Here is a 13794-nt window from a genome sequence, read left to right as displayed (position 1 = left end):
GATCAAAACTAAGAATAAAAAAGTGAAGAGAGAAGTCATACTACGGTCTAGTGATATTCCTCTTCACTTGTAAGTGAGAGGTTTTAGGTTTGATTCTTATTAAAGGCAAATTTGAACCACATTATTGTTAGACCATTGTGAAACTAAACTCACTCTATTTCCCTTAGTGAAAAGAAAAGCAAGGGATAATATCGTTTATTAAAAAAATAAAAATAAATAGTGAAAAGAGAAATGTTCTACTCTAGAAAGAAAAGCAAGATAAAATGGTAGAGTTCCAAATGATTCTGTCAAAAAAAAATGGTTATATTGGTAATTTGTTATAATATTTTGCTTAAAAAAAAAAAAAGAACTCTAATCTAATTGTCGTTACAAAGTTCTTGTTTCACTAATGCATCAAAGTTGTTAAGAGTGCACTCATAAACTTACAAAATTATCTTTTTCTCAATAAAATTTAAAAAATTTAGAATTACACTTTGTCACCATTACTCTTGTAACAGGTAAGTCGGCTCTTACTTTTTTTTTACGACAAAACGTTCCTACCATGACATCCCCTCCTGGAAATGAGGATTTGCATGGGTTGGCTTCGAAAATTACCCGACCGATCCACCACCACCTCTCGCCATAAGCAACTGCAGTTGCTGCAAGATTAGGTTTTGACTGCTCTTGACTTCGTTCTTGAATTCAGCGAACATGGCTCCCAGATTTGGGACGCGAGATTCCATGGCCTTATGCGAAGCGAGATGCGTCATACAACGAGTAAATGATCGAGAGGAATCGAACGACTGACTGATACCAATGTTAGAACCCAACTCCACTTATTTCTCAATTGCACAATAAATTGTATTATAGAGAAGACTATTACAACTATTATAAAATCAACGCCTTTCCTCTCTAAGCTGCCTATTTATACAACATATACTATTAATATGATGCTGACACATGGCATCCTAACAATTTCACTTTTTTCATTTTTTTTGGAAAACTGGACATTATATTCCAGGGCTCAATGCCAAACAAACATACAAAGAGGTCCACAAACTACATAAGTATAAAACAAAACAGTGGACCTAAACAGTACACACAAAAGAGCCCAAAACAAATTTTGGGCCCCCAGACACACACAAACAAAGTCACAAAACTTCCTAGAACCTTGCAATCCCCTCCAATGCCGGCAATGTCGAAAGCCACGAACACAAGCCGTCCAGCACGCCGACCAACCAAAACCCCAGGCATGAAGAAAACTAATGCTCCAACACCACAGAACATCCACACCAGCACAAACCAACGCCGCGAACCGGTAGCAAGCAGCCAAACTCCTCCAACCTGCAACAATCCACATGCCGATCGCAACCAACCAAAGAAAGAAGCCGGTGGAAAATCCACTGACAATAGTGCCAATTAAGGCAAGCAAACGGAAGGTGGTGGTGTGTACACCCGAGTAAAAACTCTACACACCTTCCAAAGAAAACACATCCGAGTGCTGTGAAGAGAAGAGGTTGCAGATCAGGAAAGAGGAAGCAACAAGGAAAGAATCCAACCCGAAGTGAGATTGGAAGGAATTGAAAACAGAGGAAGAGGGAGAGATGAGAGACATGGAAGTGGAAGGGAATTTGAGGGGAGGGAAGAGAGAAGCGGAAGAAGGGAGGAAGAAGGAAGAAGAACAAGGAAGGAAACAGAGGACTGCCACCGACCCTTGCCGGAGCTCGGGCCGGTGGCTAGGGAGAAAAACCGACAATGAAAAACTCAGAAAGGTGAGAAATACTGTCAGAAGAGAGAAAGACGCTCAGAAAGACAATTTCACTTTTGCATCCCAAGAAAAGTTTAGTGTAACTTTTAACATTTAGATTACCTTGTAGATCTCAAAAATACTTGCACACAGTTACAACGGTTAGTTTCCTCAAATATCTTTGATAGACAAACATATACAGAGAGATATAATTTAGGTATCTGTTTGGGTTCATATAGAGAGAATTGTTTTGCAATAAGCAATAAATAAAGCATTGGAGAAGATAAATTCAAGTTATACAAAGAAAGAATGAGATAGTTGCACAAGTATTGAACGAAAAGTTCGTGAACTAGTCATCAACTTTTTATGAAACTATCACATTCCTATCCAAACTATGTGTTGGGTTGTGAAAGTAGCACTAAACTGCAACATGCTACACGAGACCGGCAAGTAATAATGTTGAATCCTTTCGTTCGAAAAAATTTGTTGTCTCACTGAGATATATCTCTAGTCGTATTGCAGATTATCTTTGTCCCTTTAGAACCAACAAAAATTGCAACTCATTAATACAAAATTTAAATAGATCGAGAGCAACAAACTGGTTATAACCCTATATCTAAACTCTGAAAAACTCAAATGAAATCAAGTCTGGTAAATGAGCATTTCTCCGCAGCCTTGAACCGTTCGAGTGAAAAAAAGAAATTGTTGATGGTCACGTATCGGGTAAACAAAATCAGGAAGTTCTCCTAAAAAAAAAACGTTTATTTGCACATATAAGTGACGCATACTCACATACTTAGGTGTCAACAATACTTGCTGCAAGAGTTGCAACTACTGTTTCCTCAAACATTTAAATTTTTTTATCGAAGAAAACATCTATATAGGATATATATATATATATATATATATAGGTATAAAGTATTGGAGAAGATAAGTCAAGTCAGACAAATTATTTTGATATAGTTTGATTAATTTAGCAAATTTCATACATAAATTAGAATTAGAGTAAGAATTAATACGTGACATTTGAATTCATGCCAAATTATTAATAATTGGACATAAAGTCCTAGTTGTTATTTGTTGATTTAAGTAGGGATTCGTGTTTTGGACATGATTAAGTCTACAATAACAGAAACTTTCTACCGTTACATGTGACACGAGTTCTACTTGAGCTAAGAATGCACAATCCTCTCCTATAGCGCCCGTTCAGATCAACCTTCCTGGGTGTCATCTTTGGAGAGTGTCCCCTTCGAACGACAAACGACGGACGAATAACGCTCCATGCCGCCGATTCTTAAGTAACTCAGGTGGCAGCACAGTTTGTTGTAGGCAACATCTTAACAGTCCATACAAATTTGGCTTAGATGTGACAAGTTTGAGCAACAACATCCATGACGCACGCGATGACGACATATAAAAGTTTTGTAGACTTGTCGTACCAATATTTTATTCCCTTTGACCAAATTTGACCACGTAATGACTCCATGCATGCTTAAATTTATGATCATTTTCAAATGTTCAGATGTAATATATGGTTTTATATATATGTTGTGGTTTAGTGATTGGTTGTTTTAATTTCGGGTAAATTTTGACGACTAAATGTGATGCATGCATGTGCTCATTTTAGTCGATCAATGTCTTAATTACTTTCCATTCAAAATTAAACTTTTGTTCTTTCTTTTTACTGGTCAAAGTTTTCCGAGTGGTATAAATTAATAGGGGACTTGATCAGGAGAGGATCAACGATTAATCCACAAGATAAACACATAAGAGAGAGAGAGAGAGAGAGAGAGAGAGAGAGAGAGAGAGAGAGAGAGAGAGAGAGGGATGGCAGAATTGGTGGCGCATCCGATGAACGGTGGAGATAGCCTCTACAGCTACAGCAAAAACTCAGCATTGCAGGTGTGTCAATTGTCAGAGTGTTATGTCCTATATCTTTATCGAATGATAAGTGTAATGTGTTACATTATTACCAGTGCATGCCATTAAATAAGGATATAAAATTATCACTATTCAACTGGTGGGGATCGAAGTATTATTTTTTTTACTTCATCTTTGAAGGATAGAAAAACTTCAATGCATATCTTTTTCAATGAAACAAATTGTGCCACATTCCATGTCAAAAATGTCATTGGGAAAGATAGTACTCACTTCAGGAATGAAGGTAGCAGAGGCTCATTGGGGGCAGTTGCTCCTACTGAAGTTTTGTGCGGACGAAGAAAAAAAAAAGACACTTGCATAATTTGAATGTATCACATTAAGTAGTTTAGTTAAAATTTTCACATAATATGTATAATAAGCTTATCATTTGGAAAAATGTCTACAAGTTGGCTTAATGAAATTTGAGAAGAAAATAAAAGTAATGAAATTATAGAAGAATCATGATTTTTTTTTCTCAAGTCTAGAGGTTAAGGTTGCCGCATTAAAGAAGATTTCTAACTTTGTTCCTGACTTACTTGATGAATAGATAATTGAATTTTAACGTGCAAGATGCACTAAGGTTTAACAATAAAAAAAATTTCGACGTATAAGATACACTAGGGGCAGTATAATTTTCACTCACGTAATGGAAGCTTGTTTCACGTTGACGAGGAGAAAATAACTCAAGCTTCTCTTCTTTATCTTTTCTGTAGAGAAAAGCCATAGAAGCTGGCAAGGAACTGATCAAGGAAGCAATTTTCGAAAAGCTCGATACCAAAATCATCTGTTCGACGAACGCCTTTCGAGTCACGGATTTAGGCTGCTCCGTCGGGCCTAACACATTCCATGCAGTGCAAAGCGTACTTGATGCTGTGGAGCAAAAGTGTCAAGGCCAAGGACACAATTCTCAGCTCCCTGAGTTCCAAGTTTTTTTCAACGATCACGCGTCCAACGATTTCAATGAGCTCTTCAAATCTATGCCTTCGGACAGGCGGTACTACGCGGCAGGCGTGCCGGGTTCTTTTTACTCTCGGCTTTTCCCCAAGGCCTTTCTTCACTTTGCTTACTCTTCATATTCCCTCCAATTTCTTTCGAAAGTCCCGGAAGAAGTGGTGGACGTGAACTCGCCGGCTTGGAACAAAGGGCGGATTCATTACTCGAAATCGGCAAACCACGTTGTTAAGGCGTACGAAGCTCAGTATGCCAAGGACATGGACTGCTTTCTGAGTGCTCGAGCACAAGAGATTGTAAGCGGCGGGTTGATGGCGTTTGTCGTCCCCGGCCGCCCCAATGGAATCCCTCATGCAGAAGTTTTCGTCAACACGGCGAAAGAACTCTTTGGATCCTGCCTCATGGACATGGCCAAGAAGGTAAGAAATGATCAGCTCAGTGTACTTACATCATAGAACTTAATGACTTTATGTAGAGCTTTCTCTGTAACACACTTCCTTTAGCGCTATTTGGGATTGCTTCTAACATGATTAAAAGCGTTTTCTGACTCCAAAAGCACTTTTGGTTACATCTGACATAAAAAATTATAAATGTTTATTGCTCATAGAAGCGTTTTCTAGAGAAACATCCGCCAGATTCTTTAGGAAGCACTTAGATTTTGTGATCAACATTTCAACCTGCTTAAGAAAAAGTACTTCTAGCTTATGCGCACAAGTACTTTCTAGAGAAACGATTTGCCTTGTTATTTTAAGTTGGTGACCATTTTGACCTTGGTATTTTTGTTTCTTGAGTAGGGTATCATCTCCGAAGAGAAAGTGGACTCCTTTAACATACCACAATATATCGCTTCGCTCGAAGACGTGGAAGCGATTGTGAAAGCTAATGGATGTTTCAGCACAGAGACAATGGAAATCTTGAGCGGGGAAAAACCACAGCCCAAGGCATTTGCCTCCGGCGTGAGATCCGGGATGGAGGGAATGATTCAGAAGCATTTCGGGGAGGAGATTGATCTGGATCATCTTTTTGACTTATTCCGCAAGAAACTCGAAGAATCCTCCTCCGTCCTCGAATCAAAGAAATTTGTTAGCCTGTTTGTTGTACTCAAACGCAGATCAGTGACTGAGTAACAACAAACAATGCAACTTGTCGTTTGAAGATTTGAAGCTCCTCCGAAAGAATTTTAATTTGTAGCTTCAATTAGGAAGATCGTGAATAAAGAAAGTGCTTCTATTAGTACGTCAATGCAATGTAAAGATTAAACACCACTCGCGTGTTTAATCACGAAAGAAAAATAAAATGATTTTTTTTCCGACTCAACTTTTCCCACATTTTCTCACCAGCCAAACAGAATTTCAGAGCTGAATACAAACCAACTCAATGAGTAAGGGTGGTAACTTACCTCCTTCGTTGAGAGCCAAGGATGAAGGATCGACCTGCATCCATTCGAGAAAGAAACCCTACAAGCAGCTGAAGCTGTGGACCGACACAGGACGATGAAAACCTCTGGTGTGGAACTCAAATGATTATAGATAGATAAATAAATACACGCAACGCAAGTGCATACCTTATTGCACAAAGGGGAACGGAGCCTAACAGAATATGTCCCTTCCTCAATTCTCTTCCTAACACAACCCTTAACCTACCAAAAATAGTTCCCGGAATGACAAACCTATATTTCTCCGAAAAGATTTTTTTTGAAATTCCTGAGATTTTCCAAAGCCAACATTAGCTCTTTGGTAATATAGCCTTGTAGAGAAGAGCCAACTTAATGCGAGTGATTATGCAGCCGAATCCTTAGCAATCTTCTCCGCCTTGGCAATGACTTCTTCAATTCCGCCAACCATGTAAAACGATTGCTCAGGAAGGTCATCATATTTCCCATCCAAAACTCCCTGTAGAAATGAAATCCCTCAACACAACGTCAGAGAGTTGTAGGGCTAGCACATAAAGGAATCGATTCTAGAAAAATCAAAGTGAACACTAATTCAGGACCAAGACAAAAAGGGAAATATGGAAGATGCTCACCTGGAAGCTGGTAATGCTCTCTTTCAACTCAACATATTTTCCAGGAGCTCCCGTGAAGACTTCTGCTACATGGAAAGGCTGGCTCAAGAAACGTTGAATCTTACGGGCACGAGCAACAGTCAACTTGTCGTCCTCACTGAGCTCATCCATTCCCAAAATAGCAATAATATCTTGTAAGTTCTTATAATTTTGAAGAACTTTCTGAACACCACGAGCAGTATTGTAGTGATCTTCTCCTAAAATATGAGGGGACAACATGCGAGATGTAGAATCTAAGGGATCCACCGCAGGATAGATGCCAAGCTCAGATATCTGACCATGAACCAATTGTTAGATCTAAGAACATAAGGAGCAGAAGAAAAAGCAGATAGTTATTCCTGCTTCATAATTTAATTGGAAATTGAAGACTACATACTTGTCGTGACAGCACAGTGGTGGCATCAAGATGGGCAAAAGTGGTTGCAGGTGCCGGATCTGTCAAGTCATCAGCAGGCACATAAATAGCTTGAACAGAAAGTAATGGAACCCTTCTTGGTTGTAGTAATACGCTCTTGAAGGCCTCCAAGATCAGTAGCTAAGGTAGGTTGGTAACCGACAGCAGATGGGATACGGCCAAGCAAGGCAGACACTTCTGAGTTAGCCTGAAGAGAAGATAAATAAAAGGGCGGTATTTGGTTAGAAGAAGTTGAAATATATGAACTGAACAATGTGTGCGTGTGTGTGCTGAGAGAGCTTACTTGAGTAAAGCGGAATATGTTATCAATGAAGAGAAGCACATCTTGTCCTTCAGCATCTCGGAAGTGCTCAGCCACAGTCAGCCCTGTGAGCCCAACACGAGCACGGGCACCAGGAGGTTCATTCATTTGTCCATAGACAAGGGCGCATTTACTCTCACTCTGGAATCCATGGGAACGGAATTGAGAATAACATAATGCGAAGGAAATGTAGGACAGTTATTATGTCATGTTGCAGTAAGTTAACCTGCTGATCTCCAAGCTTAATGACACCACTTTCCATCATTTCTCTGTACAAATCATTACCTTCTCTTGTGCGTTCTCCCACGCCAGCAAACACTGAGAAACCACCTGCAGAAGGAGGATGAAACATTTTATAACCCGAGATATCATTACTCAACAAAGAGGATAACTAAAAAGCATCTAAATGGAACCAACCATGAGCCTTGGCAACATTGTTGATGAGTTCCATGATAAGCACGGTTTTTCCGACACCAGCACCCCCAAAGAGCCCAATCTTTCCTCCTCTTTGGTAAGGTGCAAGAAGATCAACAACCTTGATAAAGGTTAGACACAAATGTTATTTGTTTCGGTTGATGCCGAGATCTCTTAATATGCAGAAAACAAAGAGCATACTATTATACAAACTATATGATAGCAACAGGACAAGTTTTCTTTTCAAATTTAAACAATACTACTACTTTACAGAAGAAAGTCTCTCTTCGAATCTGTTGCAGTCTAAAAATAGCCATGACAAACAAAAAAAGACACCGAAAACCTTTCCAGAGTTTGGCAATCCGATTGTATGCATCACCAACATTTAGCTTGAATTTTCAACTTTTTTTTTTCTCCCTTAGCATCTACATATCCATCATTTATTTAGTACACCGCCGACGTACCTTAATTCCAGTGACAAGAATCTGCTGCTCAGTAGCCTGTTCAACGAAAGCCGGAGCTTCTCTATGGATGGGAAGAAAATGATCGGTCTCTGATGAATCGAAAGCAAAACAACACTCATTTACAACATTTATAACTTAATAATATTGACAAATAATACAAATGCAAAATAAATTAAAAAAGTTGGAGAGCTTCAGCTGCTGCTTACTTATATCACCCCTCTCATCGATCGGCTCTCCGATAACGTTCATAATCCGGCCAAGGGTGACTCTGCCAACAGGCACCTAATCCACACAAATTTCAGATACACAATTCATAAATTTCCAAAACCCCATTATTCAAAAGTTTCAAAATTTAATCAATAAATTCATTTTTTAATACAAAATTAAATAAATAAACTCTTAAACACGAGAAAAGATTGAATTTTGAGAAATAGAAAGCCAGAAAGTAGGATCTTACAGTGATGGGAGAGCCAGTGTTGAGGACTCTCTGACCTCTAACGAGCCCTTCGGTTCCATCCATGGCAATGGTTCTCACCATGTTCTCACCAAGGTGCTGAGCCACCTCGAGCACCAATCGGATCGAGTTATCCAGGACCTCGAGAGCCGTCAGGATCGGCGGCAACCCGTCGTCGAACCGAACATCAACGACGGCTCCGATCACCTGGCAGACCTTGCCGACGGCGCCCTTTCCTGTGAAATCATCTGTGATTTTTCCACTCACTGACGGCGAAGCGAGCGTGGGAGGCGCGGTGGCTGCTGCGGCCGATGACGTCGAGTAGTGAGCGGCGCGCGAGAGGAGGTACCCCGACGGCCGCGTGAGGGGGGATCTAGGGGTTGCGGGTCTTGTGGCGGAGGCGGTTCGGCGGAGAGAGGTGCGGAGGAGAGTGGAGAGGAGCTTGCGGGAGGAGGACATTGTGGTGTTTTGGTAATTTTGATCGGAAATGAAGGTTGTTTTCTTTTGTTTTTGTGAAGGGTCAGCTGGCGGAGAAAATGCACGGAGCGGGAGCGTCGCTCATTGGTTGATCGCCACCTGCGGTGGTGTGGTTGGGCGGAGGAGGCGGAGCAGGAGGAGGGGATAGAGAGGCAGAGAGTCTGAGAGCGTGAGAGTGAGAAATATATGGATTTTAACGCTGCTTCTCACCTGGAAATTTGGAATTCGTTTTACTTTCGCGGGTTAAATCCGTTTTCTCCGATCGGGTCGCACATATATTCCATATTTCTTTTCAATTTTCTAATTAGCCACTTCAAGAAAAATAAAATTACAATTAACCATTCGTATTTAAAACTTTTTGATAATATGCCACGTACATTTTATTTGAATCCATTATTTCGTTAAGTTTAATCACGTGATTTATCAATTCAACTTTTTGAGGTCAATTTTGTTAATTTACAAGAAAAAAATTATTCGAAAGAGACAACTATTTTTAGTATCAACTTCGTTACAAAAAAGATTATGCATCAAATATGTTTTTAACAATTAAACTCAACGGAAGCGGGAGGTAAATACATTTTACATTAAGCTAGCTATAATAATAATTTGATTCAAATTCATTTGTTAAGAAATCAAACTTAAAAACGTTCACTTACAAGTGAAGAAAAATGTTACTAAATTGTAATATTAAGTATCATTTTAACTACTTAATTGTGAATGAACAAAAGTGAAAATGTTGACGTGTCATCCTTTCAGTTCTTCATTCTTAAAATTTGAAAATAATTGTGTTTTTTTTTTCTAAAATTGTTTTAAAATATAGAAATCTAATCCACTTGTAAAAAAAGAAGTGAATCAAAGGATCAACAAATCGAATCGAGATCCTCTTAAAATCTCTATGTTAAAAACCAAAAATCTTAACCGTTTAAAAGAGGGATTCGAACTTTTAATTTAGGGGAGGTGAAAGAGACACAAAATTTAGAATGGATGGTGTGAGTTTCCGAGTCCAACAGCTCCGAACTCGAAAGATCAGGAGAGAATCTCGATAGAATGAAGGACCCAAAAGAGGGAGGTGTTGCATGGTACCCCATAGGCACATAGAGAGTGACAGCAGCAATGGCCTCAGCCTCACACACAGTGACAGCAATCTCCTCCTCCTCCTTGGCTCTCAATTCTTCTCAATCATTTCTCAGACCCTCAAGTCTCCCCCTCCAATCCCACCTCAATCCAAGCCCACACATCGCAATCCCATCCTCAAATTTTCCACCACAAGAACCAGAGCAACCGTTGATGGCGGCGAACAAAGCGCCACCGCCACATCTCAGCTTGTCCAGGAAACCACCACAACCCACCAAAGTATGCTTTTCTCATTATTTTTTTCTTTCAGTTGCAAAAATTAGCTAAAAGCGTTTTTTGACAACAAAAACGCTTCGGACTGCATCATCCAGCAGAAAAACTTAAAAAGTGCTTCTTGAGTGAAGAAGCACTTCTTAGGGAGGCACATACTAATGAAAGAACTTATATTTTGATTAAGTTATGCTGTTATTGTTGTGTTAAGGAAGTGGAGGAGAGTGTGAAATTGCTCAAAAATGCCGCGAAAACAAGACGGGTTGAGAAGGAGGAGGTTCTGTCCGCTCTATCCGTCATTGAGAAGGGAAAGCTCGACCCTTCCGGGTTTCTTAGCACGCTTAGAATCCCCGGGGAGAACATGGATGCTCATATTTACTGCTGAGGTTAGTATAAAGCTTTCACCTGTGCCATAACCATGTTCAATCTTTCGCCCTTTATATCAGAAATGAGCATTGTTTTGTGGTGTTTGCAGAAGGAATTGAGGGGCGGTCGCTACTTCCCTATTACCGCAGTTCAGCGATTTGATGCTGCTGTAAGTCTTTTTATCTCAATTTCGATCACTCTGTGCCTACATTTTGTAATGAGCCATTTCCTTGTGAAGTTGCTTGGATATTATTGTTGTTCAAAACTAAATAGGAGCTCTTAGAAGTTCTCATCGTCAAGAATAATCGGAAAACACAGGCACGAGTAGCATTTTCCTAGTTGCATTTCAACTTTTGAGGCTAACAAATGTCTGTCGGGGTTATCAGGGAAAGAGAATTGAGAACGGAGTGTATTTCGGGCCATTTGGATGCTTAACGTTTGAAGGAAGACTTGCCTGGAAGGAAAGAATACTAGCCTTCGTCTTTGAGGCCAGAGAGACGACACAGAGCCTAGCACGAAGGATCCATTCCTTATATGGTTTTACATTGATGAAGAACTAGCAGTTGGCCCAGGCAAACGTGGGGGAACTGCTTTCTGGTGCTGTTGTCACCGTGCAATGACACAATTTTTGTTTCAGTCAAATATAGATGTTAGATTCACCTTTAAGGATCATATTATACATACACATATGTATGTATATCGGGAAATATCAAGGATGCTTTGTTTATTGGACAGATTAGATTCACCTTTTAGGTGTTTCTTCCTTGACATCAAAACTCGTTAGCTTCTCTTTTTCGATATATGTATAGTTAAATGTACAAACATTCATACATGTACACACACACACACACACACCTGGAGTGCAGTGTGAATGTTGTTTGTTTACCTTCTCGTCGACATACTTTGCCCAAAATCGCGCCATTGTTTTTTCGAATGGATCTTCTGGCAACAGTGGGTTCTCTCTCCATGTTTCATCTCCCATTTTGAAGTCCACAAATTCTGAAATCGAACCAAGTTTTCAATCTTTTGAAGCATTGGTCTGAAGGCAGGATTTTGAAAAGCATCACATTTCTTGCAGAGAAAGTTGTAAGTCAATCAACTCTCATGTTTATTACTCAAAAGCACTGTTTAGTAAGCTTAGATGAACTTTAATCTCACCTAATCTGTTGAACTTTCAAACTTAGGAAGCAAGGATAGAATTTGCTTCTTGCATCACGACCAATTGAACCCTCTTCTAGAAATGTAGTGATGTGTGTGACGCTTATTAGTAGTCAATACTTGAAGATCCGACTTTACCAAACTTTCCTTCTTTAATCTATCCCAAATTTGAACTGTCCACTTATTCCCTTCGTCGGTTGCTTTCTACATTCTTTCGCTATTGTCTTTAGATTTACGCAGTTAAGTTTCGATACAAGGTTAGTTGATTTTACAGCTTCTTGTTCTAATTTGCATCACTATCGGCTTCTCCTCGAATAGTGGTTTTGCTATAATATGCATTTTGTACCTGCTCTCTGTGGTTCATTAAACTCGCATTAGAACCGAGCAGCGAGTTATTTCTTAATGGAAGATCATCTAAATTGTTCCCTCCACATCAGAATTTCGGAGTGGTTTCGATACAATGCGGTGCTGCAATGTGATGATTGTTCTATTTAGTACATGATCGTTGTTCTGTCAAGTGATAACATTAACTGAAATGCTTCTTTCTTCGCTGTTTCATTTATTGTAGCAGAATACATAGACAAGAGGAAGACTCATAACAGTAATCAGATCCGGAGGTGAAGAGATTGAGCACGTCATCATGGTTTGTTGGCGGATATGGAACGAATGTAAATGATGGCATATTGGATGTAGGCGACAAACGCTTCTCTAGCCGGAATGCATTCTTCAATGAGCGGAGTGTGGCTGAAGTTCTGACCCCATTGGTGGAGAGATGGAAACATCTCTGCTTCAAGTACCTTGTTGCCTCCAGCTTCTTCAACAGCACTTATCCAGTAAGATATCCATCCCAATACTAAATCTAGATACCCTATTTGTTCTCCGCCGAAAAACTTCTTCCCTTCGATCTGCTTCTCAAGAAGTGCTAGTGATTCTAACACAGACTCTTTCGCCTTCTCCTGCGCTTCGCCTTCTCCCGTGCAAGCTGTCCACACTGGAGGCACAAGCTGGAACGTGAACATACACAAGAAAATTAGTTTCGAGTCGGGAAAGATTAAGAGATTCTCTCTCTACCATATAGGAACAAACACAGGCCATCTGCACTCAAAACTGAATGTTTTATAAGCATGCATGAGGCAAGAAAACGGATTGTTAAATTCGCTAGCCGCGCACAAAAGGCATAGCTGTGTCACTTGCATACATGTTTTGCACAAAAGGGGTACCTTTTCATCGTTGAACTTGGCCCAAAATCGAGCTGTGGCTCGGTCATATGAGTCCCGAGGCAGCAACGGGTGCTCCTTCCATGTCTCCTCGATGTACTCGAGGATCACAAGTGACTCGACAACGACGTTGTCACCGTGCACAAGCACCGGCACCTTCTTGTAGATGGGGTTGTACTTGAGGAGGGGACTCTTGTTTGCCAAATCTTCTAATACGAACTCATACTCCACACCCTTGAGCTTCAATGCCCACTGAATCCTAGCACTGAAAAGGCTTTCTTTTGTTGCAAACAGCTTCACACCTCCCATTTTCTACCCCCACACCTTTCAAATTTGTGTCAATATTTGCTTGTGCCAACTTTTTGTTTTTATAAAGAGTGGAGAACACACTTTTTGACTAGTCATATCCTTAGTGGTGGATTTTGTATCTTGAGTCTTGTAATTTTTTCAATACATGGTAAAAGCGAGGTTTGAACACACAACTTCAAATTTTGGATAATTCAACATCAACTTCATGTGCAGG

The 13794-nt window shown here is 40.0% G+C and overlaps 3 protein-coding genes and 1 pseudogene across 3 annotated transcripts; 2 read left to right on the top strand and 2 right to left on the bottom strand.

Annotated features, from left to right (window-relative positions):
- Positions 1-3503: 3503 nt before the first annotated feature.
- Positions 3504-5968, top strand: LOC137710571 (loganic acid O-methyltransferase-like). The gene is made up of 3 exons (XM_068449636.1): positions 3504-3628; positions 4360-5016; positions 5392-5968. The coding sequence occupies exons 1-3, from the start codon at positions 3554-3556 to the stop codon at positions 5722-5724; spliced, it is 1065 nt and encodes a 354-aa protein (XP_068305737.1). The 5' UTR covers positions 3504-3553; the 3' UTR covers positions 5725-5968.
- A 117-nt stretch (positions 5969-6085) lies between these two features.
- LOC137710570 (ATP synthase subunit beta, mitochondrial-like) lies at positions 6086-9414 on the bottom strand (annotated as a pseudogene).
- Positions 9415-10750: 1336 nt separating this feature from the next.
- On the top strand, positions 10751-11456 carry LOC137710245 (uncharacterized). Its single transcript, XM_068449177.1, has 3 exons — positions 10751-10916; positions 11006-11065; positions 11283-11456. The coding sequence occupies exons 1-3, from the start codon at positions 10773-10775 to the stop codon at positions 11454-11456; spliced, it is 378 nt and encodes a 125-aa protein (XP_068305278.1). The 5' UTR covers positions 10751-10772.
- Positions 11457-12035: 579 nt separating this feature from the next.
- LOC137711494 (probable glutathione S-transferase) lies at positions 12036-13782 on the bottom strand. The gene is made up of 2 exons (XM_068450737.1): positions 13275-13782; positions 12036-13058 (listed from the first exon to the last, which is right to left on the bottom strand). The coding sequence occupies exons 1-2, from the start codon at positions 13578-13580 to the stop codon at positions 12693-12695; spliced, it is 672 nt and encodes a 223-aa protein (XP_068306838.1). The 5' UTR covers positions 13581-13782; the 3' UTR covers positions 12036-12692.
- Between the last annotated feature and the right edge of the window lie 12 nt (positions 13783-13794).

This window comes from Pyrus communis, chromosome 12 (assembly GCF_963583255.1).
Source record: "Pyrus communis chromosome 12, drPyrComm1.1, whole genome shotgun sequence".
NCBI lineage: Eukaryota > Viridiplantae > Streptophyta > Magnoliopsida > Rosales > Rosaceae > Pyrus > Pyrus communis.
The sequence above is the reverse complement of the archived record's forward strand: the minus strand, read 5'-3'. Positions and strand labels throughout refer to the sequence as shown.

Excerpts from the sequence above, each read along its gene's own strand:
- LOC137710571 (XM_068449636.1), top strand. The coding sequence starts at position 3,554 with ATGGCAGAATTGGTGGCGCATCCGATGAACGGTGGAGATAGCCTCTAC. Across the intron at positions 3,629-4,359 it reads GCAAAAACTCAGCATTGCAG|AGAAAAGCCATAGAAGCTGG; the intron begins GTGTGTCAATTG and ends TCTTTTCTGTAG. Across the intron at positions 5,017-5,391 it reads TCATGGACATGGCCAAGAAG|GGTATCATCTCCGAAGAGAA; the intron begins GTAAGAAATGAT and ends TTTCTTGAGTAG.
- LOC137710245 (XM_068449177.1), top strand. The coding sequence starts at position 10,773 with ATGCCGCGAAAACAAGACGGGTTGAGAAGGAGGAGGTTCTGTCCGCTC. Across the intron at positions 10,917-11,005 it reads TGCTCATATTTACTGCTGAG|AAGGAATTGAGGGGCGGTCG; the intron begins GTTAGTATAAAG and ends TGGTGTTTGCAG. Across the intron at positions 11,066-11,282 it reads TTCAGCGATTTGATGCTGCT|GGAAAGAGAATTGAGAACGG; the intron begins GTAAGTCTTTTT and ends CGGGGTTATCAG.
- LOC137711494 (XM_068450737.1), bottom strand. The coding sequence starts at position 13,580 with ATGGGAGGTGTGAAGCTGTTTGCAACAAAAGAAAGCCTTTTCAGTGCT. Across the intron at positions 13,059-13,274 it reads CCAAGTTCAACGATGAAAAG|CTTGTGCCTCCAGTGTGGAC; the intron begins GTACCCCTTTTG and ends TTCACGTTCCAG.